This window comes from Mizuhopecten yessoensis, unplaced genomic scaffold (assembly GCF_002113885.1).
Source record: "Mizuhopecten yessoensis strain PY_sf001 unplaced genomic scaffold, ASM211388v2 scaffold11035, whole genome shotgun sequence".
Taxonomy (NCBI): domain Eukaryota; kingdom Metazoa; phylum Mollusca; class Bivalvia; order Pectinida; family Pectinidae; genus Mizuhopecten; species Mizuhopecten yessoensis.
In genome coordinates this window covers 25,078-51,877 of record NW_018408846.1, presented here as the reverse complement: position 1 = coordinate 51,877, position 26,800 = coordinate 25,078, and the positions used below count along the sequence as shown (strand labels likewise).

Sequence of the window (26,800 nt, the reverse complement as noted above, 5' to 3'; positions counted from 1 at the left end):
GGTCTGGTGCAGTGTTGACCCAGAACCACACCTGTTAGTCTTTGTTGATGTACATAAACTTACATTCTTCCTTATATTAAGGATTGCTGTGTAAACACACTTCATATGTCGTTAGTATTTTATGTACCGTACAAAGACATGTGCCTTTCCCTCGAATATATGTTGTTTATGCAATCGTACTGTCAACTTTTGTTTTTCGTATCGAGTTTAACCTCTTACTAGAACCAATAAGATGTTTTTAAATAACATATTAACTATTTTTTTCAGAAAATTAGATTTATTTCTGGAATTTCCTTGTGATGTATTTAAGACAAATCCAGATTCAATACATCTCAAGTATTATGGGTAAGTGTTGAAATACATTTGTAAACGTATAGTAAATATTTTAAGGTAATTATCCTGCTTAGATATAAAATTCTAACTATATTCCAAAGCATATTCAACAAGCTTCTGTGAAATTCAATAGTAATCAGATTTCACAAGTTGGATATCGGGTTTATCCTGTAACCCAATTAACCCAGAAAGCTCAGACATCGCATCAAAACAGAGACCATTGTGTGTTAAACCTGAAACAAAAAAATGTAATGAATATCATCAAACGACACATAATAAATATTGTGTATTACAAAATAGATCATACGCAATCTATATAATAATTGCCTTTAGAATCTGACGATGCCAAATAATACAGGAATCCGTTTTTTCAGCCAAGACGTGACAATAGTCGAGGACACCAACAGAACGCCATGGATTCACATAGTGAAATCGGTAAGTATTAATCGTCATGTTGCGGTTACCAATATCATTTATAAACTTTGAAAAGTATCCCAAACATCTTTAAGTTTGTATATGGTCTCCTGATTTTGAACAGGAACGTTTACTTGACGGATTTGTTTAAGTATAATCCGTGGAGAAATTTTAAAACTTATCAAAGCAAAGTGTTGCTTTGTATTCAAACGTCCATTGCCCATTAGTAGGTAACCTTAGAATTAGGGGAAATCTTGTATTGTTGTTCCCACTTTCATAATTAGAGCTGTACATCTAGAGCGCAGAAATGATATGTAGGGAGGGTCAAAGTTTGATAGCAGCCTGTATAACCCTAAAGCATACCTTATCGCAAAGTGTTGAAAAAGTTAATTTCAATATTTGATAAATAATGTTTTATTTCTGTCTATAGGGACGAGTACGAGTAGTTAGAATACAAAGCGTCATTGACGTGGAGACGGACAGGAAGTTCATGTCACAAAGTACGGAGGAGCTGGGTTGTGGCCGGTCTTTCAGTCATGCACAAGGTTGGTAAATATATAACGTGTTACATTAAATTAACTTTATCACAATGCCACTCTTATTATTATTGGATGATTAAATTGATAATATGACATTCAAATAAGTATCAGATATGTTGGTATTATTTGACGGTATATGTAAACGTTATGTCATTGATCTGTTAAACAATTATATGTTCTAAATATCTATGGTAACACATCAATGTGTATGACGAAAAACTGATATACACACAAAGAACATCTTTCATCTTACAGATTGTGCTCGTAAATTATCGTCTCAACCTGTACCCGTTCTGTTTAAACGTCAGATAAGGATAAATGTTAAACTTATATAAACTTACCGAGTGAATTAACACCGTTACCAAATGCTATGTTCGTGGTATGCTGACGCATTAAATAATCGCTTTTATCTATGTTTAAAATAACAGTTATAAGATCAAGAGTGATTTTGGAACAATGTGGACCTAAATGGCATTAAAACATTCTTTTTAATTAGGCGCTAGTTTTCTCTAAAATTCCTCTCGAATTCTTACAGCAATGATAGGAAGTCTGATGTCACAGAGGAAAATGAAGGCTCTCAGTGGCAGCAACATATCACTACCAGAGGTATGCTCTTTTGACGAATATAAATATGCATTGTCTTTTTCATGGTATACCTCATTGATAGGCAAACCAAGTTGATTTGTTTGCGCCGAGTCATTGTAAGATATAATCAATAGAATATTGTAATGGAATATAGATAACTAAATGTGTAATAAATAATGTATTTGAAATTCTATTGTCATCAATGATTGTCTGTGATTATCGCTGATTTCTTTCGCGATTATTCTATTTTATTGATATTTTTATCGCCTGCAAAAACACGCGAATTGTCGACACAGTGACTTTGTTGCTGTTGTTGAATAAGGGTTAGTTTGTACCTTTGGATAGAAAAATTGCTGCACGAAAATCAAACTCTCTAAATTTGTTCCTGAAACAAACCACGTAAGTTCGACACCACGAAATATGAGAAAAATACCGAATAAGAAAACCTTATTTGTTGTATAAAGAGTTGTCGATTTAGTTAACTAATGTTGAGTGACACTTCATTTCTTAGATCCACACAACCGAAGTATCCAACCCGTTTGTTTCAAGTATGGGTATAGGTAGCAGTTGTAGTAATTCGTTCAGCAGAAAGAACAGCAATTTTGCTGAAGGCATTGGTATACTGTCCAACGTAAGAGGCCACAAGGTGTGAATTATCTGCACAGTTTTGCGTCACTTTTTACGGGGATAATTAATATACGCCAAGCTTGCAATGCTAACACGTGATTTTAACCATGGTTTAATTCCGGTTGCGGTTTGTTTGATTTAAACCCAAAAATTGTTTTAAGTTGCCGGTTTTGTTTTTCTACTTTTTTTAGCTACACCATAGAAATTGTTTCAAACTTTGTCTGAGTTTTAATTACAGCGACATGTTGTCACACTAACATAATATTAACCTTACACCATAGCCTTGTGTGCTTATGTTTGTGTATTTGTTTTTCATGTGTCACTAGGAGATATACATATTTGTATAATTTATAGGAGATGGATGCAAATGAACTGTAAAACAATGTCATAATGAAACTTATTAAGAATTCATTGATGTGCTAATGATTAAGTGAAAGTTAAGTTTAGAAAAACATACATAACTTCTATTGAAGGCTACTGAAATCTTAAAAATTGAATACAATATTGTACATAATCGGAAGATTTGTTGATGAATAATAAAATACTAAAACCGATATTATTGCAAGTTATAACCGAATTATAAATGAGATTCATAAGAATGTGTACAGGGTGAAGTCTAATTGAAATATATATTTTAGATAACAAAACGTCGCAAGCCCAGTGTTACGACACCCCCTCTACACTCACCTATGGAACAGGACGAGACGAAAACCGGGAACTTGGCGGTTGAAGCCACAGAAAGACAACGGTCAAACAAGCGGAAAGCAAAATACGTCAAACCCCCAATCGTAGGCAAGTTACTGTAACAGTAATTTCTGTTGAACAGTTTAGAAAAGTTTTTTGTCCATTCTCACGAATTTTTCACTGTTAGAACGGACTTTCTTTCCTTATATTTTGTTATGAGAAAGTACTGATTTGTTGCATAAGAACTCTTTCGTTGGTTAACATAATGTTATTGTTGAGTCAGACCTATATTTGTATAATGTAAAATTACTTACATGAATATAACGACTGTCTCTTAACATTCGCAGTTGAACAAGGGGTAGATAACCCTTCAAGCGGTAGGGGATCACGTGCAGACATCACACCTGATACCGAGCTTCCAGACATACTGATTACCAACGGACAGGTAAGCTGTGTAGATCTTAGGATTTAGTTATAGGATAAAGTTGAAGGATGACATTTTTTCTTTTTGTCATGTTTCTTGTGTTATTGTGTTGACTTAAATGAATTAGAATTGTAGAATTGGTTAACTTCTAATAAATGCATTATACATTTGGTATACTAGCTTACAGAGTTCCTACTTTAACACACGTAGACATACATTACATTAAATACATGTATACTAAACCTGATCGTTATATCTTATTTTTGTCTTTATGTTATAATGTGTTAGCTTGTTATTAAAAACGTATTAACTTTACATATTTGATAAATACAAAATATAATTGAAACATTTATTGATATAAGATAATGTTTTCAGCAGGATACACCTGCAAAGAAGAATGATAAGAGAACGTCGTTTCCTCCTATAATGAATTCCACGGAACGTCCCCACACTAATGGCGAGCTTCATCCCCACGGTACCTATCTGACAAGGGAGATGACTGAGTTCGACCCCGTATATGCAAGAAAGGCCACGAAGGAGATTAAACTCCGTCCGGCTTACCTTCAGCTAGATGTATTAAACCCTGGTGATATTTTCGTACGTATCTCTGACATGTAGAATTTTGCTTTAGAACCATTTCGATATATAATAAGGTATATTTTAAAACTAACTAGAGTGATTTGTTTGGTTTTGCCTTGTTGTTCCATCACCTTTCGTGTTTCGTGTACTTTGCGTGTCTTAATATTTTTTACATCCTTTGTACTTATAACCAAATATTTTTAGTATATTTACATACACTGTGTAAACACGGTCACAAACATGTACTGTGTACACAAAATATACAAAATCACTTATTTCACTGTATAATTATGATAGTTACAGTAAGAATGTATATACATATACTTATATATGTGCTTTAATACAGAACTTAGCTTTTGCTTTTGGAGAATTCAGATATTGCTTTTGCTTATAAATTATGCATCTTATACTGTGAATTATCCGGGTCAATGCTAGCAATATCCATCCGCTTTGCTATATAAGTTATATACGGAAATGCTTTATATGGATTTGTGTGCTTCCGCCATAAAAAAAGGGGGGGCATAAATTGTTGCCCATCTCCGTCCCGTCCCGTCGCGTCCCGTCCCGATTCAATGTAAACACCCGTCCCGTCGCGTCACGTCCCGATTCAATCTAAACACTTAGCAACTTCATTCCTTCACGGACTTTGGTCAAACTTGATACAAAGGTCAAATATGGGTATACCTCTGACATCCTTGTGTTTCAGGGTTCTAAGGTCAAGGCCAATGTCACTGTTGCTATATATAGAAAATCATCAACTGATTCAATTTAAACACGTAGCAACTTCATTCAATATGTTATGGAGATGGTAATAACATACAGAAAAATACATATGAATATTAAAATCAACTTATCAACTTTAAGTGAAGTACCTCGTGTGTGTGCATGTTCAGGGTATCAAGATCAAAATGGTTTTATTTTTTATAGAACACTGAAACTAATTTCACATGGCAGCGGGGGCATTTTCGAGTTTTTTTAAATTGTTAAAATTCTTGGTGAATTGCTATAAAGTTTCAATTATAATGAAAATTCTTAATTGGCAATTCGTTATTGATGGGTAAAATATTGGGAAGAAGGACTAATTTATTTGTGTATGATGTGTTACAATGCTACGCTGTGTTTCTAATTGAATATATTTTTCCTATGATTTAACACATGACTAATATATACGGTTATCAGCAAAGTTTCATCAGGTGGAGTATTCAATGTTTGATTAATATTTGTTTGTGACTAACTCTTTTGTCTTCGTTATTGCACGAAACTTTAGGGTTTGGATGCTATTTCTAAGAAATTCCACAGTCAGCTTAGAAGGCCAGGTGAACAGGTGAGAAGCCCCTATGTTTTCTGCATGCTGACTTCCTTTCAGTAGAATAGTAGTAGCTAACACAGGAATCATTTTAGCTCACGCTCTACGTAATATTGTATAACGATGGTAAGTACAGTAGAAAAAGTATTCGGCTTGAACAGTCTTTCATTTCAGGATTAATGCATGTTTAAAAAGGTACTATTCTGAGTAGATTTTCTATGAGTTATAGAGCATACTTATTTCGCTTTTTATTGACGTCTACTATTTGCATGTCACTGATAACGGAGATATTCTTGTGTCAAATAACAATCTAATTAAATGTTCTCTAAGCAGTGTCTGTTTATTTAGAAACCAGTTGGTTGTGTTCACAGTTAATCGATTAACACATAACACTGCACGAATATCATCGTAATAACGTTTGATTTTGGCACATGCCAATTATGCAAGTACATATATATTTCCCTTAAAAAAGGTTTTTGTTTGTGTATGTTTATTAATAAACAGAGGATTTCATAGCATCAATTCAACGGCTATTTTCGAATAACTTTGACAAACATCAGTATGTCAGAACAAAATATTTGTTATGTTTTCACATTAGCTTTTGCGAACAATTTAACGAATCAATCAGCAGTCGACGACAGCGCTATGATCCATTGTTATGTCGTGTTGTTATGACGTCAACGACTATCGTTGTGAAACGTTGTTATGTGGTTCAACGTTTGTAGTTCCGTTGGGTGTGGCTTAAAACAAAAACATTCTCGTATTACAAATGTATAAGGAAACGTCCACTGATGGAAGACATTGGTATTTCGATAGTATTCATTGTGTTCACAAAGAAGATTAACTAAATAGATGTTATTACAAAAAAGCAAATATGGAATACCAATAGAATCTTTTTTGAACTCCATGTCCTTAAAGGTAATATGTATATTAATTAAGTTTATTCGTAATTGCCTCAAACATGACAAAACATTAGGACTAGTTGGTGAGTAACGTCATATCAGAAACATTTGCTAACAATATATATTCCATACATTTAGCTTCAGTGTTATTCAGCAGGTAGCATATACAATCAAATTCGGATTTGTTTTTGTCCTCTCAGTATACGTTGTTATTATTGAGTGTTGTACATTGACCGTATTTTCATGACAGGGCCTGGAACACCTGCAGCCACCAACTGCTTCAGAGTCCAAGGGGGTCATACTGGTAAGTCAATCAATACTAGGAAAACCAATGTGTTATCTTATAAGTATTTGTTTGCAAATGGCGTAGGATATCATAGGAGATAATCTGGTCAATATAGTTGAGTCAGTGTTTTTAAATGACTGACACTTATGTTACCATGCCTACGTCAACGACATTTGAAATGCCTCTTCTCCTATCAATGGTATATTATAAGAATATAATATTCATAATTGAATTACAGTGCCCTCGGTCAGTGATAGAACAGTTAAATAGCATACATTACGGCAATATCTAAGAATCAGATTTCGTCTCCTACTTTTATTTATAGACTTTTGAAACAGACAAATAGTGGTGGCTAAATTAACAAAAATGGTAGATATAAATAATCGTCCAGCTCTGTTACACTGGTAACGTTAAACATATTTGGCAGCGTCTCCCATTCCTAGGATTTGTGATAGTATCGTCTACTAACTCTATACCAAAAGTGAATATGATGTTGGGACGGGGGATTTTCTGATTCTCATGTGAGGTTTATCGAATTGAAATTTGTAGGTCAGTGATGGTGCTGAAGTGATCGAGATCAGTAAACGATTTTTCTTGGAACACGCGCAAAACAACACGATGCTGCGAGTAGAAACAATGGTACGTATATGTATAGTCATGGCCTCTACTGATGTGTCATTGTATCATTGTATACAAGTATATTTAATTGTGATTAACACTATTCGTACATGAAATGCGGATAACAATTCGACACGAATATACAAAATGTACATGGAGGAACTGGATATTTTTTGGTTAGACACGTACGCCTGCAGAATTATTTTCGTGATAATGACATTATAATCAACACAATTAATTAAGGCGACTTAGAATGTATAAGTTGTATTCATAAATGCATGTGATGAAAGAATACGACAGTGATGAACTGGATGAATGAGTTACTAATATTGGGTCTGGATTACGTCTGGTTTATTTGTTAATCTGTATATATAACCGATATAACCTATTGGTTTACAGCAACGAGAATACATGAACAATGACGAAGCGAAAGACATCCTCTACACGAAGGAGACGTGGGATCAGTATAAAAATGTGCTCATGCGAAGATTAGTGCGAAACGTAACGAAACCTCAGAGGAAGTCATGATGAACATGCTAAACTGACACTCTAACAAAGTGATGGTCAATGGAATTCATTACATTCGACATATAAAGTATCATTTTGCATTGTTCTGACGTTTTCAGCACTCGCTGCTAAGCAAAATAATCCTCTATAAAGAACAGTGGTATCGAAAAGCGTTAGGTCATATATTTATAAGAATTTTACAACTGTTTTTGTATTACAGAAGCGTAATCAATCAGAACGATTCTATGTTTAAGCAATGTCTTTATAATCACAAACATATGTTGTTGATATCTCCGTCGCATGTATGGGTATGTACAGGTAATACAACCCGACATCCATACATTGGTATTGGTTAGAGGACAGACGTAACATCCTTTTGTAAAACCTGCTTATGGGAAACAGACCAATGCTCTTAAAAATATAATAATCCAAATTATAGCTGTTCATTATGTCCATACTTAGAAGAATGTCCATTGGTCATGCATTTTTTAAGGCAGTTGATTACAGAACTACAGAATGTTAATACCTACTTAACTGAACTCCTTAAAACTTCGAATCATTTCTTTGTAAGATATTTGTGTACTACAATGATAAAATTAATTGCTTATACCGTCCGCAAAATGCACATTTTCACTCAGGCAAATTGGGGTAATTTCAATATTAATATATAGTAGTTTCTATTATGCAAGATGTGTATGATTTCTTCACACGGAGAAACATCTGACGTTACAAGATGGACCATTATCTATGCATATTGAGAGGTTTTTATTTGAGTAGTTCCGCATTTGTTAGGTCAGTAATCCACTGTTTGTTATATTATAATCGGCCTAATTGTTAAATATTTGCCGTACATTACTCAATCTGTTATACCATGTGATACCATACACTTTTCACTTAATTAACGTCAGTTATGTTGATGTATGTTATGTTGTTAATGCTTGAGCATGATTGTTTTGTTTCTTTATAAAACTTGAAAAGTTTTCTTTCCAAGCACCCTATACTCCGTCCATTGATTATATAAATTTATTGCCATTTTATGTGTTACACACTACACGAATACAGTGCTATTTTTACAATCAATGAGGCTTTGTTATCGTTTAAAGATAGTGTATAGCCTTGCAATAGTAATCGTGCCCCACCATTACTACATGAAGGGATTATACGTTGTCACTAAGATCGTCAGTCAGTCCTTCATTATGTCATTATGTCCGGGACACAGTGTATAATCTGTCCTCTACATGCACAATTGCCATTGTAGTTGAGTTCCGTATGGGCTGGCGAAGTGTCATGTACCACAATTTTGACAATTCAAGACTTTTGATGGTTTAATTTTGTTTCACGTCCTTTTAACAGCTAAGGTAATTTAAGGACGTAAGAGGCAATTAAACTGTGCATATACCATACAACTTGTTAAATAATGGAAGCAAATGAAATAAACACTTCTATTCATAATCTTATCATATTATCGTTATATGCATCGTGTGTCCTTAAATAACGAAGCTTTCGAGTAATAATTGCATTACATATATTCTCTAGAACTTGAAATTCGTCAGCTTAGTATTTTTAAATTGATCCATAATACTAAATACATATTGAAAGAATTCACAACTGATCTCTACGACAGACGTAATAAATTGTGTTTCACTATCATTAACTTACCTTTCACCAGTAGCAGTGTGTTAGTATGTTCGGAACAACAAATTGTGTTTCACTATCATTAGCTTACCTTTAACAAGTATCAGTGTATACGTATGTTCGGAACAACACATTGTGTTTCACTATCATTAACTTACCTTTCACCAGTAGCAGTGTGTTAGTATGTTCGGAACAACAAATTGTGTTTCACTATCATTAACTTACCTTTCACCAGTATCAGTGTATACGTATGTTCGGAACAACAAATTGTGTTTCACTATCATTAGCTTACCTTTCACCAGTAGCATTGTGTTAGTATGTTCGGACCAACACATTGTGTTTCACTATCATTAACTTACCTTTCACCAGTAGCAGTGTGTTAGTATGTTCGGAACAACACATTGTGTTTCACTATCATTAACTTACATTTCACCAGTAGCAGTGTGTTAATATGTTCGGACAACAAATTGTTGTTCACTATCATTAACTTACCTTTCACCAGTAGCAGTCTGAACATAGAAAACAGAGTTTATTCTTCATAGCTGATAAGTGCAAAGTGTGTTCCTAGTGTCAGAAATACTGGATATATGCGTTTTGTTGAAAAATTAGCGACTTGAAATGTTATAGTTGTGGTCATGAAGTATTCTACAGCCACAACGTCTCAAATTCTTTTTTTGATTAGATACTTCTTCATTAGGTCAAAGATCATTGGTGATCAACATGCGGGTATTACGGGTGATTAATAGAATATTACCTTTCCATAGTAGCAGTGTGTTAGTTTGTTCAACCTAAATTTCTTGTTCTGGATGTAAACTGATAAGAAATTCTTATTCTGTCAATGATTTTGAAAAACTTAGAAGAGATTTGAAGCAGAAAACTGTTTTCAATATTTACATTTAACGTTTTTATCGTTTGACATGATTTCGGAGAGTAACAAAGAAATATCCAAAAGGCCATCAGAATTATCCCAACCGATGGGTGATGTGTTTTGGTTGTCTAACCCGAGGTTCTGCTGAGGGTAAGACAACCAAAAATATTCCCCCGAGGGTTGGAGATTTCTCTGTTACACCCTTAAGGTAGGGGTCGACTATTTTTCTCCTATCCTATTATTTCAGTAACAACTCCACCGGCAGGAGTCTGCCATGTTTGTTAACAAAAACACATGTGGGTTATGAATATCGTCATTCACTTTTGATGACGTCACAATTACCGGTGACACATTTTAATGACGTCACAATTGAACACTAGCTAATCGGCACGAGGATATCACCCACTAGGGGGTGACAAGCTGGGCCCGTATTCATGAAACCGTTCTCATGCTCAAGCATGGTTTTTGTGCTGAACCCCATTTCTTGTTCTGACTGTAACTTGATAAGAAAAACTTATTCTGTCAATGATTTTGAAAAACTTTGAAGAGATTTTGTGCTCATCTGTTTTCAATGTTCACATTTTACGTTTTTATCGTCTGACATGATTTCGGTGAGTTACAAGAAAGTTGGTTTGGGCACAGAATCCAGGCTTGAACCCAAGAACGGTTTCATGAATACTGACCCTGATCTTTCCCGACTAAAACGCGATACACACATGTGAATGATGGGAGAAAAAGGAATCACTGACACTTTAAGAAATACACAATTGTCCCACCGGGTTTTTTTGTGGGGAATATTTGCGTCTAATTCATAGGAATAAAACAGAAAAATATATATGACGAGGTCAACATACATATATGAAGACATCTTAGAGGGTCTAGAAAAAATTAAGGAAAGATGCCGTGAACTTCACAGAACAAAATAATCCGGACTGACGAGGCGTTTACTGCGTGGTACCTGAGATAATATATCCTATCAAAATAATAAAGTGTGTCGGTCACAAATTTTTAAGAGTAATGAGCACATTATAATTTAACGTTGATTGAAGGGGCTTTAGTTTCGGAATATACATTAAAAATAACTAATTTGTACAACTCAGAGTTTAAGTGTACATAGTAAGGCCCGTAATTCCGGCAGTATTCATCAGTAAAAGTGTATCTTTAACATATATCTATAACCGATATTATCTATTGGTTTACAGCAACGAGAATACATGAACAATGAGGAAGCGAAATACATCCTCTACACGAAGGAGACGTGGGATCAGTATAAAAATGTGCTCATGCGAAGATTAGTGCGAAACGTAACGAAACCTCAGAGGAAGTCATGATGAACATGCTAAACTGACACTCTAACAAAGTGTATCATTTTGCATTGTTCTGACGTTTTATATATTGTTATCACAAAACGAACTTATCATGTTTAACCATGTTAAATATCAAGGGTTACTCCCCTTTCCACACCAAGCCACATTAAGCGGACTAAACTAGAAATGTTTCATTCAATGAGAGAGTTAAAGTTTTTAATTGTATTTCCGAGCGTTGGCTAACGTAAAGCTTTATTTATCAAACACAACGTTTCAGAACATGATTTGAATAGGGATGGAGCAAAGGAAGGTATTCAACAAACACTTTTTTGAATATAATGTTTGACAGTGAAAATTATACGCTAATCGATCATTCCCAAAGCAAATCACAAATACGGACAAGTTATCTCCCTAAACACAAATTGTGTTTCTTTCTTCGTTGTATTTGCTATGACACATAGTGCTGTTCGTATGGCCAGATCGAAGTGGAAAATAGAAAGCTTTATTCCACCCTTTATTAAACTCTTATTAAGCCTCCTGTATTTCACATTTATTTTCCATTGAAAAAATTGACATTTTAATTATTGCTTCGTTTATGACGCTGAAATATTGAACACCAAAATAGCATTATCGGGGCAAGTAGACATTAACTATGGAATGTAAACCCGTGTTTGATCACGGCTCTCATGTATATCTCTGTACTAACAACCCGGGATATAAAACATTGTTACACCTATCTCATGGTAAAGATATGTTATCATTACATGTGTGAATTAAGACATCGGACGGAATTTTAGGGGAAATAGATTTTGATTGATATGACGGTTGTTCTAGCTATTACTTTAAGTGCCATCAACTGTATCTGTCTGCCTTAAGTTTTAAGTCCGTGGATTTAGTGTTAGGCTTTTAGATCTCCTGTCTACGTCATCCTAATGCTTTAATAACGCGATCGTATATATTGAATGTATTTTACAAGTCAAAGTTACCTCAGATAAATATCTTATTTAAATTTAATTAAATAGAAGACATAAACTGATTGGATCCATGTATTTGAAATCAATGCAAACTTTGAAACTAATATCTACGTAAAAGAGACGACGGAAAGTTAAAGACCTCACAATGTCCGTATTCAACCTTTAGACGTAACAAGCACCAGAATGTCTAGTTTAAGAAAACAAATATTAATACAACACTATACATTAAACACCTTCTGTGATCGCTCACAAAACATTCAACAAAAGTCTGAATGCTCGTGGTGAAAGTGATAACATATAATATTGTCACAGTAGATTGAAGAAATAACAATTTACTTCAGAAGGTGTTTAAGTTTGCCACAAAGGTTCCCCGCATTGTATGCCGGACAATGGAACGTAATGGCACCTGTAGCCGTCGAGTTGTATCTGTGATTGGTGGATACACATAGAGCGTAGCCAGGGTATAGAAGCGATAATTGCATCTATCATTTACTATTATTTCAGAGTTTTCCTTCTAAACACAATTGTTTAATTTGAAATGATATCAAAAATGTATTGTATGTCAACAGAGCGCCTTACAGACCGCTGATAAATAAAACAAGGCTATCGTGTCTCACCGGGCAACCCTCGCCTGGCCACGTCCTTTAATGTGTCACCTTCCATTATATACGAGTTTATCAGGCCTGGCTCGCTAGCACTAGCGGGAGAAAGATATGAAGTACGCAGGCATTACGGGGAAATCGCATGTGCAAATCATAACAACTGATTAGAAACATTGACGACCTGAAGTTTAGGACCGAACGCTTACTGTTTAAAAAAAATCTACCTTCAGGTGGGGTAATGGCGTTTATGACGTTAACAAATATCTGTACAATTGTAAAACTTTCAACCGTTTTCATTTAACGACTTTTCATAATAACAGTGAATTCAGGGTTTTATACATTGTTTAAAAATGTTCGGAAAACAGGAGCCCTCCACAATTTCAGAGAAACCGTCAACAGTAATAGAGGAAAGAAAAGAAACCCCACGGGAAGAACATGTTGACAAAACCGTGGATAGGGAAAATACAGTACAAGTTAGTAATAGTTCTGACCATCAGGATGATGGTATTATCATTGTGAATTCGATACAAATTCCACATTTACTCGACCCTGAAAAACAAAAGGATGTACTTGATAAGGAAAATGAGGAAACTCCTGAATTTACTGTTCGCCTTGGCACGTCGCTCACTAGAAAGGATGCTGACGTCAGGGCACGTGCATTGCTGAAGAAGCTGGAGGTGAGATCTGTCTCGCCTTATCCGACATCTTCAGTGTCTAGTGTCAAAGAGTCAGTTCCTCGGTCAAGGCGGGCCAGTACCCAGAGGGACCGGGAAAGATCTTTAAGATACATGTCCAGAGCTCTAGGAAAAATGTTACGATCGAGAGGAAGACAGAGTCTGGGAAGTATCTCAGACTCAATAGGAGAAAAAATACCAACTGAACCCACAGAAAAGGTATAATATAGAATGTCAGCGAAACATAGTTGAACCAAAATATTTAGTTTCTTATCTAAGATGTGGAAAAAACCTTTCAAAGTCAAAACAATGAACACTTATTTGCCTAAAATATATGTGAAAACAAGATGCGCTTTAAGGAAAAAGGTTAAACCTCCAACGAGAGTAATCAGTAAAGGGATATGTTTAATTATGTCTCATTTTTCGTTTTTAACAGTTTACTTTTAAGCACAATTACAGTTAAGTATTGATTAATTACAAAACAAAAGAATTATCTTAACGATTATAATATACATGTATTGCTAAGGACAACGATTGATAACACAATGTGTTTCTTGTATATATATCAATAATGAAGAAACGATGTGATTGATTATGTCATTTTCTGTGGTGACACATATATTTATGAACATTGCATGTACTCCATAACTACTACTGTATGATAAGCCTTAATCAATGGTAAACCAGTAGGATAGGATCAAAGGTTCTCGTTTACTGAGTAACCACTGGGGGCTGTTGACACAATGTCGTCTTATCCACGTAATCCCTTCCCGTGAAAACAGTTTGATAAACATGGGAATTGTATTATTATGTAGCGAAATTAAGTGTTTATATTTCAATGGCTGCCTAATAAATACTTTCTAAACCACAATATCAACATCTAAATGATATACCTTATGACTACTGTTTCAATTAAAATGTTAACATTGGAGCGGTTTACTAAATCACTAAGCGTCAAATTCATGATGAAATCTTAATTAAGAATCTAATTACTACATCGTTACTAACCATGTCAACATAGCAATGATTTATATAATTTCTTCTTTTGAATTTAACATGCTATCATCTCAACTATATATATATATATACTACACACTTTTGGAATTTCTTCTTTGCCCCATATATATATACTACATGTATACTAGTTACTAGCCTTTAATTAACTCCTCAAATGTTTACCAAAGTACTACCTTTTCGGTTACCATTTTAACATCACGACGATATCCTTAATTACTACCCACCATTTACTATGTTTTGAACTAAAAGATTTCCTTACTTCCTACCTTCAATTACTGTGTTTACATCGCAGCCATTTACCTACTGAAAACGTGTTATTGATGATGTACCTCCTCAGTGATTTACCTTATTCCTACTATCACAATTACTTTGTTTATATTCCAACGATTGACCTACTTAAAACACGGTAATGGTGATGTACCATCTTAATTATTTATCTTACTGCTCAACTCTCCCAATTACATCATTAATATCTTAAAAGTTTACCCAATCACAATGCGTCAATGATTGTGTTCGATTTAAGTGACTAATCTTATTACTACCTTCACAATCAACATGTTTGCATCTCAGCAATTTTCCTAATTAGTACTGCACTTTGTTACTTAGCGTATGTACAGTTTCACGATTTACTGCACTTTGTTACTTAGCGTATGTACAGTTGAACGATTTACTGCACTTTGTTACTTAGCGTATGTACAGTTGAACGATTTACCTAACACTACGCATCAATTATCATGTTTTTCTCTCAATTATCTACATAATGACTAGCAATGTTAACATCTAGTTGTTTTACCTTTTAAGTAGGCTTCAACTTTCAGGCTTCAACTTGGGTTTACCCAATTTCTGTTGTCTGCATAACCATGCTTTCCTCTCATAATATGACCTAGTTTCTACCGTCTCAGACACTCTATTATAAGGAGGGATTGGCTCTATAATCATATACAAGTAATAACAAGAAGTAACGAAAGCTTAACGAACAATAGATCTATAACAGGAAAATTCTGCTTATTAAGATGATTCAATTGTGATGAAACGAAAACGCTATCAATAATATAGTATAACGCCAGTAAATCAATGTCATATTGATGCGCATAGCTTGACTTATTCAATGTTTAATGAACACTTATTGTTTTACTTTTTTTGTGATTTATTAGCCCTATTTAAAGTTCAGAAGGATTGCGCGAACGGTTAGACTTTTGGCTCGGATACTGCTGGCGCTAAAAAGGTAAATATCATAAGTATGAACTAGCTCACATATGTAGTTATGTACGTCGTTAAATGTGTGAAGTTTGATAGGGGTTCTAGCCTCATTGATAATTTATATTTTCTAAACTATTTATGTGAAGTTATTTGAGCCATGGGTATATTTTGTTGACCAACGTATACGTTGCAAGTGAGATAGTGTGTCTTTTGATGTCGTCTTTGTGTAGTATCCAATAATATATTCTAATTGTCTCTTTTTCATTGTAAATGTAGACATGATTTTCTAATTTTCTGAGAAAAAACTCTGAGATGTTCTATTTATTTATAAATGTATTTACATTTATTTTATTCTATTATGTTCTATTCTATTTGTACCATTTTGTATTACTATTTGTCCCATAGATATTCATGAAGGTATATATTTCTCCCACTACCACAACCAAGGTTCCTCAATTCTTAGTCATAGGATAAACATGGTAGGAGTTGGTAAACATATCTATTACCTACCAAAGGGTAACACTTCATTGATTAATCGTCTAATTACGATATGACTTCAATTCATAGTGCTTTGCAACTTCCCTGATCGGAAACAGGAATGACGTACTTCTTAGAATAACATTTGGTTTTCTAGATACAATATCGGAACGTTGAGGGAGAAAAAAGTTCCCAAACTCGAAATGGTTTATTATCATGTTTACCCTGATGTCGTTATTTCAAAATGTTAATTGTAAAAACACTCCGTAAACCTCGTGTTTTAATTTAACTAGAATTTTAACTTACTCGAATTACATAAACATAATAAGCAACCATCATTCGTTTGAGAACCTCTGTATATTCTTAATACATGGTTACTCGGAATGGAAATCGAACATCTGACGCTTTATAAAAGGCCAGTAACTGAGTAGTGAGAGAAGATTCAGTATACGCTGTGATATGGTAAGGAATATCTTTATATGTGGCAGCGTTCAATTGTTCATAGGATTAAGGTCGCCTTCTAGCTTCGAACTAGGGGCAATTCCCTTTAGCTCAGTGGTAGAGCTTCCGACTAGGAACCTGGAGATCGAGGGTTCGATCTCCGGGGGAAGCACACTATTCTCTTTCCTGTTACAAATGGTGTCCGTGGCCCTCCCTGTGGTGACAGGGAGTTAGAACCTGGGATGTGGTGTTTGAGGGCGAACACATTTAAAAAGGGGGGAGTAGTGTGGCAGGGTTCAATTGTACATAGGATTAAGGTCGACTTCTAGCTTCGAACTAGGGGTAATTCCTTTTAACTTAATGGTATAGCGTCCGACTAGGAACCTGGAGATCGAGGTTTCGATCCCCGGTGGAAGCACACTATTCTCTTTCCTTTTACATATGTATTATTTATATATCCATATGTATTCCGTATGCACATTCTTGCGATAATTTATTAAACACGAAGATCACGCGCAATTCCATACTGCAATATTTTCCAATTTATAATTATGTTTTACTATCGCCGTTGTTTTTGTTACATCATTTTCGTCCTTGTCGACAGTTGACTCTTTATTTTTTGTTCCCTTTCGCTTGTCATAAAATGAGATAAATTGTACTTTTAAAATAACTATGGTGATTATTCACATTCTATTTAGTTGTAACATTAGACACAGGAATTGTTTGTAGTCGAGATATAACATCAGAAATCTAACATAAAAACACATATGTTAACTTGATATAATTCAACATATTCATATTTTTAATCCCAATACTTATGTCTGGCAGTACGTTGTGATGGTATATGTTTAAAAATCAACATTTTAGTTCTATAGTATTTTTGAATAAAATTGCAAATATGAATTTTGATCAACTTTGCCAACATTAAAATAAACTTGCCGAATTCCATCGAGGAATGTGTTTCTTGTTATAGCTACGTACGAGAGCCTGATAGAAGTGAGTGGTCATTTATGGAAATGTACCTACATGTCCGTGATGACCTCCATAAAAAGGTGGCGTTCAACCCTCACAGCTACGTCAAAGTAGAACCGGTGAGCTGTTTATTTCGTCCTGTTATGGATTCAGTAGACTTGAAAATCTTTCACAACACAAAGGTGAACTAACAAATAAGCCAAAGTGAACTGAAAAGTGCAACAAATTTACGCTTTTCAGAGTTAACTCTTGATTTTTCTTATTCTTTTAAGTCAAGTTCTTATTCTTTTCCCGTGATTTCCGATATTCAAATACCAGTATATTTTGATTTTTACTTACCTATATATTGTATTAGATTTTCTCACTTTTCAATTTTCCACACAGAAAAGAGACAGGTTGAAACAATTGCTTTCCATTCCCAAAGGAACACGGACGCTGGAGGAGGTCAAAATGGTAGGCTTGCCAATATAGCCCAACCGATTGTATAACAATACGTGTGAAAAAAAAGAAGGCAGATGTTTTGCTATACGATTTGGTTATATATTTTTCACACTCTTTCTTTTGTTCAAATGTTCATCTCTTTGTGTTCGAACTTCATATATATACAGTGTACATTTGTATATGGAAGAGTATGCGGTACATATATATATATGTGTGTACCTTCTTTTGTCTATGGTCAGACCCTTAGCCTGATGAGAGATAACACGTCTTTCAAAGACTATCCGGCTCACACCCAGATACACCTAGCGATGTGCATGGAATACCAAACGTGAGTAGAGACATGTTACCGTATGAAGCGGCTGAAATTGTTTCATTTTACTGAAGGAATAGTATCAGCATAGTCGTGCCGTGTTATAACGCATAACCTAACATTATTTCATCCCAAATTCTTATCAAGATGTTCAATGACATTTTGAATAATAAATCTCTTGAACACCATATAGTATCCTGTTAATGTATCTAATATTTATAATTTAGTTGTCTTGCATTTTTATTTTTTAATCCGAAATCAGGCAAAACATGTGAACACACATAAGAAACAGATAAGTACTGTATCATTGTTACAAGGTCCATCACCTTAACGTGACAAAACATTTACCACCAAGTGAAATTATAAATAATCGAACTGCTTAGTCAAGTTATAGCGATTTAATGTAACAACGTAGGAACATAAATTAATATTACATATTTTGTCCAGATAAATCAAAAGATGAAAGCATGATGACATGCAATAAATCTGAAAAAAAAACAATACACTTAAACTAGTGTACTTATTTCCGTATCATTTATCCGCAGATACGAGGCACGTCGGGTGATACTGAGACAGGGTCACACCCCGTCAGCGTTCTACATCATGTTGTCAGGATCAGCAATCGTCAACACTCAACACCTTAATCCCAGCACTGGGAAGCGATTCTTCAGGACCGTTCATGAGATCGTATCAGGGGATATGTTCGGTGTAGGTTGCGTACCTATTGCTGGTACAGTATGCAATTGCATTAGTTTAACCCGCAATTAACAACGAAAGTTTGGGTTATTGACTACCAAATAAACATCTTTTGTTACTATGCAAATTTTTGGTTGCTTCTTCAAAATGACAGCTTTACCGAAAAGCTGGATAACGCAGGTTCTAAGAATTCATGCTGTCATGTTATGCATAATGTATAACTTTGTGGTCAATTTATATGTTTAGTATTCCACGATGTTGTAGATTACTTAACACTACGCGAGAAATCGATCAACTTTTCGCAACAATGCAGCGTAATACATAACCTGCTTCACATGACATCACTAAGGTACTATTCCCATTTTTTATTCCCTGTATAACTATATTGTAGGAGATTGCATTACTCGAAAGTGGCAGACGAACAGCCACTGTTATTTGCAAGACCCCGTGTGAACTTCTGGTTGTTCAAAAGGAGGTTTGTAATACATACAATTCCTAAACAAAACTTGTAGAATTTATTTTCCATCAATTTGAATTAACCTCAATTCAATGGCGTGGTAATCGTGTCGTCGTTGTGAAGGAAATGTAACGTAAATAGGACGTCATAATGATAACGTTGGGTGTGAATGGTATATAGAAATGTTTGGCTGTTCAAGTGATTAAAAACTAAAACTAAATCTATACATGGACAAAGTTTTAATATATCATTCTGTTGTCATATGCAATAAAAACATAAATTAAATCATTACCCCACACTCTTTCGAGATCGACATCACCATAACTCTGAACAGATGTCTGTTAATGTTTCTATTAAATATCTTTCTAAATCTTTCTAATGGACGAAGTTACTGAGTAGAAACCTTGTCACATTCTGTTTATTTGTAATTGTATTCCTCTTTCAGGATTTTGACACAATTATCAAAGTGCCGCTTATGCGAGAAAAAGTGGAGCATATTCATTTTTGCAGGTAAAATATTCGCTGACATATCCATTAACGGTTTGTGTCTGTTTTCATATAGTCATATACAAAACAAAAATAAAACCATTCTCTTCTTATTTTTGTTATCTCATAATACCTTGGGAAACCTCCTATTTTAATATAAGGTAATTATTATACGAGTTCACTGTTTTAGCTTTCATTTCATATTGCCTAGATATTAAGGATTTGGTTTTATTTTAATTATTGCTATGTATGTACATTTCAGTTTTAATTATATATATAGTCATTAACTTTATGAAGATGAGTTTGTCTGTCTGTTGCAGAGAATTGCCCCTTTTCCAGGATTTTCCGTGTGAGGTATTCGCAGACAATACAAGTGGATTCTTTTATCAGTATTTCAGGTACCATGTTTTATTAATTAATATCGTTGTTGCGTTTTGTTGAAGAAAGCGTGTGAGAAGAAGTTTGCTTTCATAACTATAGCTTTTATTACCTTTATTTCAGAAAAGGCGATGTTATAGTCAAAGACAGCAGAGATAGCAAGTTCATCATTGTCGTGGCAGAGGTAGGTTTAGTTGGTGAGCAAAACATACGTGGAATTTAATAGTCTGTAAACAGAGGTGTTGAAAATTTTATATTAATAGTACTATCAGATTGTTCTCAACTTTCCCTAAAAATCTTCATTTTCGTACTTGTTTATATACTTCTTTTATTGATTATTTAGTTAATATACATTTTTAACACACAACCAGCTCAGATCGACCACGATGTCTATAGCATTTGGCATTGTGTCATGTCCGGGGTTGACCATAGCTGTTGATAGGACGTTAAACCCTTTACAATCAACAAACTATATCCGGGAATTTTGTTTGCGCAGGTTCGACCCTACACGTGGGTGGCAACCCGTTTTACCCTCTGAAAGTCTTTAAACTAAGTATCCCTTTGTGAAAATTTATATTTACCCAGCCAATGATGATGTTGTATGACTGTATATAAAAAAGAGCGATAAAAGAGGTAAACTCGAGTGGTCGCTGTTATTTGTTATTGTAAGAAAGACTTAGGATACGTTTATATTTGAAAGGGGGCGTGTCAGATGATTAGTGACGTCAAAGAAACAGAGGCAGACCGCACGCATGGTCCGATGTTCGCTAAACATATGGAGCAAGCATTTCCCTTGTACACAGAAATGAGAAAAATTCGGGTCAAAGCCAGACGCCAAAGTGAGTCGTTTTATCCCTACTTTTACATATGGGCAGAAATCATGGTACTTGTACCTATGTTTTAACATTGATTTCTACGGGCTTAATATTGCAAAATGCTTTAACTTGGAGGATGGCCAAGATATATGATACATATAAATTTGCCCTTGTAAACGTATAAGAGTGAATGTGACGTGAAAATATTTTTCTGTGACGGGAACAAAATGATTTTTTTTTTTAATGACAGAAACTGACGACTCAAACGACACGGCCCTAGGTGTGCGCCTACTTACAGGGACACTGGATACATATAAACTGGCAGCGGCGACTAAGACAAACGTGGGTAGTGAACAATAATTAAAATGTTAAGTTTGTCCATAAAGGTGTGTGTTTAAAAAGAATTTGATATGCTTTAAATATAATCAGTGGCGAATGATGTCCTTGTGAAGCTTGGTCGGGTCTTCATTTAAAATTGAAAGTTATGAGGATTTAACTTGGATCGACGTGTAGATATATATTCGTATCAATACGGACCACTTCAGATAAAGATTAGTTTTGTTTTAAACTTAAATTCCTTTGATACATGTACCTATATGGACGAAATGACCATATGGTTTAATATTATTTTCTTTTTGTTTGCTTTTCAGTATCGACACATTAAATTTTAAATCGGTGTTTCCTTCTAAGTATTTCAAGTGATTATTTTACCTTAATCGAATCAATGGCGACAAATGTTAGGATAAATGATAAAGGCTAAATATTACTGATCTGAATCAAGTCTCAAACTGTTACTTAACGGTAGTACATCTTTCAGTTTCTTTCACTGATGGTACTCATTAAAATTCGAAATTTCTTTAAAACAAGAACTAATAACCTTAATTAATGATTTGTATTGTAAATGTTTAAATGTTTAACTTTAACCCAATGTGTTACAAGGGAGGCAATCGCTATGAATGCAGAGTATACTTGTAAAATAAGCAAAATTTCATAAAATAAAATCAAAAAAAAAATCGTGTTATAATATTGTTTTCATTAAATCAAAAGTATACTGTTCAGTATATTAAATGTGCGTATTCGCCATCCAATTCTAGCTCAGTCGGATGGGTAGAAGAAAGTCTCGACATCACCTACTCACGAGAAGTAATACTCTTGGATCAATCTACGATAACGTAGAGAAAGGACGGAAGAAAAGTGTGGTACGTATAAGGTTTTGAAATTGGCATTAAACGTTCGTTTTGTTAGTAAATGCAAACAGATTCCAAACAAAAGTGTATTGAACAAATGTATACAATTGCAACCTAGCTTCGTTAATTTAACCACCTAAATTAAATCCTGGTTGTCCCACTACCCAATCAGTGTTTTTTCGGGGACTTCCCAGTAAACCAGCCGTGTTACAAATCAACCACTAATAAACTGTGAATTAAAACGGTTTCCTTTTTTAACATTTCAGTCAATAGTTAATCACAAATGTATTGATACACTTGTAAGTCAATATATTTAGAAGAAGAACTTTGCATTCTCACTATACATTAAAAATATAAATAAACTTCTGCTTCCCAGGTTGAGGAAAATACGACACCACTGTGGACAGACAGAGTGAGAGGACACACCCATCCCAATGGCTTCCGACACTCAGCGGGTAACACATTTAGAGTCACAATTCAATAAGAGTTAACTGATACGTCCCTACCTGGTGTTGGAATGGCGTATTCTGACCTTGTCGCTCGTTCATTTATTTTAGTTGAGTTAAGAAAGGTTTACAAGTTTAAACGTTTTGGTACGGTTTTTGTGTGTGAGCGGTATCAGAATTAAGCATACGTCTCTCAAACTAGATATGCTATATTATATCTTAATACTGATAATTTACATTTTGTTTTGAACAGACGTCCACAGAAAAACGTCCCAAAGTGACATTCCCCGTACCCAAGCACGTTCAGCGACCAACACCAAGAGCAAGTTCAATGAAATACAGATGGTAAGCCATCATCATATTATATACACGTTTGTACCAAAACAGTGTAGGGGTGTGTAAAGCCTTAGTCATGATTAATATAAAAACTTGTTTTTTTCTATGAATCTGACAATTAAAACGAACTTCAAAAACCTCATTGTTCAGATTTTGTCAGAAAGCATTTTGCATTTTAATTGAAGGAAGAAATCTTATATAATAACTGTTTCTATAAGTATGGGTCCATATATTATTTGTGTCCGTGTTTTTATTGGTATGATCTTTTACAGATAGCTGATAGCAATATCCCACCACCATCACCACCACCTATAAATCATCCAACAGAACCTCGGATACTTCACGCTCAAATTTCTGAATTGAAACCTGGCTCCGTATTTGTAAGTGTTTATATTCACTGTAACACTCTAACATCATATTTATCAACACCAAATTCAGAAAAGTATCTAAATTACCCCTTTGGGAAATTATAATCCAACGAACCTTTTATCATAATAAAACAAAATTTCTAATCAATTTATGGACCATGGAGATTTTTTGTAACTCTCTTTAGGGTTTGGAGGCTCTCATTTCCCGCCCGTCTACGACCTTAAGCCTTGTCAGTGACGGAGCTGAGTGTATCTTCATTTCTAAGAGATTGTTTTTGAAGGAAGCGAACATAAAAGTTCTTCGTATTGTTACTGACCTGGTATGTATACTTGAACATCTATATAACTAAATAATACTGCTCTTCGTATCGAGTTGAACAGTCACAACAAGCGACGAACGGGTCTGTTTTCAAAACGTATTTCAATATAGTCAATAATTCCATTTCATTTTCAAAGGGCTATTTTTAATATGAACAAGGTCCATATCACCCTTATGAATGACAGATTACAAAGAAGTCTCGAATTATTCTAAAAGGCGGTAAACAATATTTGTTTTGTTATACAAGACATTAAATGTCATTGTTATGGCAGGTACACAACCATCCATGTCATGACTACATCAAAGAGCAAGTATATACATACCGGAAGTGGAGGAAATACAAGATGGACACGGTACTTGATGTAGTTGACAGACATCGAAGCATGGAGGTCGCAATCGTAGGAGGAACGCCCGACAAAAAGTTTCCCATTCCAAGCGAAGCTTATAACTAACATTACTAGTAAAAAGGATACATGATGTGTTCATTCTCACCTTCATCAAATGTTAACAATGTTCGGAATAACAGATGGAGAATCAAGTCAATTAGGCTAAGCTTTGTTTAGTATCTTGAAGTAGACGCGCGAGAGTGTATGATATTAACGAGTAGTCTGCGACGCTTTCCTCTATGCGTTTTATCCTTAGAACTAAGATGTGCTGGAGGTCTTCATGACTGTATTTATGTCACGGACGCGTTATAACTGCGGGATAATTTTAGACAATGCCTTTGTGTGAGGGATGACTAGCTGACCTTTTAGTTTTATTCCTTGTCGGTCCTTGTTCTACGTTACATTCATATTTTTTATTATTTGAAAAGGTCACTACGTAAAGTTAATCGAATGAATTGTCGATTCAATTGTCGCTTTGTTCATTGTAAACACCTAAGTGCATATCCACCTGCTGGTCATGTGTCTTATGAAGGTTACACATCATGCTTAAGCTATCATTTCTTGTTTGAAATGAACCTGTTTACCATATAAAAGTCAAACTTTTTGAGAGAAAGGATAGCGTTGATTATTAATAGAGGATCATTTGAAAATGGCCTTCAACGCGTAATTTCATTTGGTCATTACCAGAAACTATTCTTCGCGTCACACATGTTTGCTGGATGTGCGGTGCCCATACTTAAAGGCTAGAGGTGGAATACAATTGGACAATTTCCCAGTGTCTTACGAACGTTAATATAACATCAATAACCGATGTTAATACATCACTGGTATTTAAGGTACATTTTGTACCGAAATGAATCATTTTATTTTTTGCAGAAATCACTGCTTAGATCTTTGTTTAGAATGATGTTCCTGGCATACTCGTTAAACCCTGACTGAGATATAAGGCCATGTCTTCCGTTGAGTTCACATATAAGAATTTAATTTACAATAAAATATCTCAAGAACTAATATTGATTTGTTTTTCTTTGTTTCCTAACTTTAACTTCCTACTTTACATATTTGTTCCACGTGTTTATTGGCATATTGATGTTGTTGTTCCTGATCCTGTAACATTATATGACTCGAAGAATTGCGTGAATTGGTATGTGAAAAGCATACGAGTATTTATCAACACAATTTTATTTTGCAAATGAGTCTACATCTTCAGGTCATATATATGTAATTATTCAACTGTGATGGTTACGATTACAACAAGAATCATCCATACTCTGTGTTATTTTCAAATACCTAATTTTAAATGATTCCATCATAATACATTCTGATAACCATAACTATATGATATCAAACCATTTAACACACATATTTTTTACTTATTTTATTGTTCTAATGCATACACAATAAAGTGCAAGGTGGTGACGCCTTTCAATTTGGTTGTTTGGCATGTTCTTTTCCTATTGATGAGATAAAAAAAACGATTTTTTTTTAAATAACCCATCACGATAAGTATACAGTAAAATATATAGATATGATCGTGAAGGACATATAAAGAATCCTACACGCCTACAGCTTAAAATTAAAAAGTCTAATCAATTCTTAATTTTATGTGAAATGGAAATACTATATTGAATAGGCGAAACAGTACTATCCGCCAAGGTTAACATAATCTACAGTTGATTGCATGATTTGATTATTACCACATCAAACACAATTTGACATTAACTCAAAACACAAAACATTGCTTTTAAGTACTGCAAGTGAGAAGGGTTAAACCTATTTTGCCAACTAGTAATTTTTCTTGCTTGATTTGTTATGAAATAAAAAGTTTGGGACATAGCAAATGAAGTATTTAAATAAAATGATAAAATGATAAAGGGTCTATATCATTAATTGGTGGACATACCTCCACAACAGGACTTGCACTTCGGACATTCACAGGTAGATGGACACTTGCATTGTCCGGTAATGCACGTGAAGCCGGATTGGCATGCATCCGTACAGACAGAAGCTGAAGCCACGGCTAGTATTGACAAATGAAACAGAAATAATGAACGAGCTATTTAAATCAACTCAATATTTTACGGAAATAGTATCACAAGGATTTGTCATATTGGCAAATACAAATGTATATAATCCAGAAAACCCGCCATTGATCAAATTGTCTTAAGATGTGCATGTATCACAAGTTCGAGGGAATAGATTTA

General features: G+C 34.5%; 2 protein-coding genes across 9 annotated transcripts in view; both read left to right on the top strand.

Annotated features, from left to right (window-relative positions):
• The window catches only part of LOC110464811, a 52,680-nt gene extending 41,016 nt beyond the window's left edge, over nucleotides 1-11,664 (top strand). For 3 of the 8 annotated variants that reach the window (XM_021520258.1, XM_021520251.1, XM_021520255.1), the window contains 12 exons: nucleotides 268-345; nucleotides 708-768; nucleotides 1,178-1,292; nucleotides 1,822-1,892; nucleotides 2,383-2,517; nucleotides 3,137-3,290; nucleotides 3,530-3,627; nucleotides 3,982-4,203; nucleotides 5,453-5,509; nucleotides 6,644-6,697; nucleotides 7,229-7,318; nucleotides 7,697-8,880. In XM_021520258.1, the coding sequence (XP_021375933.1) occupies nucleotides 268-345; nucleotides 708-768; nucleotides 1,178-1,292; nucleotides 1,822-1,892; nucleotides 2,383-2,517; nucleotides 3,137-3,290; nucleotides 3,530-3,627; nucleotides 3,982-4,203; nucleotides 5,453-5,509; nucleotides 6,644-6,697; nucleotides 7,229-7,318; nucleotides 7,697-7,825 (1,264 nt within the window). In that variant the 3' untranslated portion in view covers nucleotides 7,826-8,880. Of the gene's footprint in view, nucleotides 1-267; nucleotides 346-707; nucleotides 769-1,177; nucleotides 1,293-1,821; nucleotides 1,893-2,382; nucleotides 2,518-3,136; nucleotides 3,291-3,529; nucleotides 3,628-3,981; nucleotides 4,204-5,452; nucleotides 5,510-6,643; nucleotides 6,698-7,228; nucleotides 7,319-7,696; nucleotides 8,881-11,509 lie in introns of those variants that run through there. The other 5 variants (XM_021520259.1, XM_021520252.1, XM_021520253.1 and 2 more) reach the window with 5 other exon arrangements.
• A 1,668-nt stretch (nucleotides 11,665-13,332) lies between these two features.
• On the top strand, nucleotides 13,333-25,590 carry LOC110464813. The gene is made up of 18 exons (XM_021520261.1): nucleotides 13,333-14,083; nucleotides 16,036-16,106; nucleotides 17,973-18,090; nucleotides 18,356-18,424; nucleotides 18,652-18,740; nucleotides 19,268-19,430; nucleotides 19,810-19,893; nucleotides 20,321-20,385; nucleotides 20,682-20,759; nucleotides 20,863-20,923; nucleotides 21,440-21,578; nucleotides 21,805-21,896; nucleotides 22,649-22,753; nucleotides 23,118-23,196; nucleotides 23,441-23,532; nucleotides 23,796-23,903; nucleotides 24,077-24,211; nucleotides 24,483-25,590. Exons 1-18 carry the CDS (start codon nucleotides 13,541-13,543, stop codon nucleotides 24,660-24,662), a joined length of 2,271 nt encoding a protein of 756 aa, XP_021375936.1. The 5' UTR covers nucleotides 13,333-13,540; the 3' UTR covers nucleotides 24,663-25,590.
• Nucleotides 25,591-26,800: the final 1,210 nt, after the last annotated feature.

What these genes read in the sequence shown, in the direction of transcription:
- LOC110464813 (XM_021520261.1), top strand. Translation starts at nt 13,541, where the DNA reads ATGTTCGGAAAACAGGAGCCCTCCACAATTTCAGAGAAACCGTCAACA. An exon ending in CGCTGGAGGAGGTCAAAATG is followed by an intron (nt 18,425 to 18,651) that starts GTAGGCTTGCCA and finishes GTCTATGGTCAG; the next exon opens with ACCCTTAGCCTGATGAGAGA. An exon ending in TTCTGGTTGTTCAAAAGGAG is followed by an intron (nt 19,894 to 20,320) that starts GTTTGTAATACA and finishes TTCCTCTTTCAG; the next exon opens with GATTTTGACACAATTATCAA.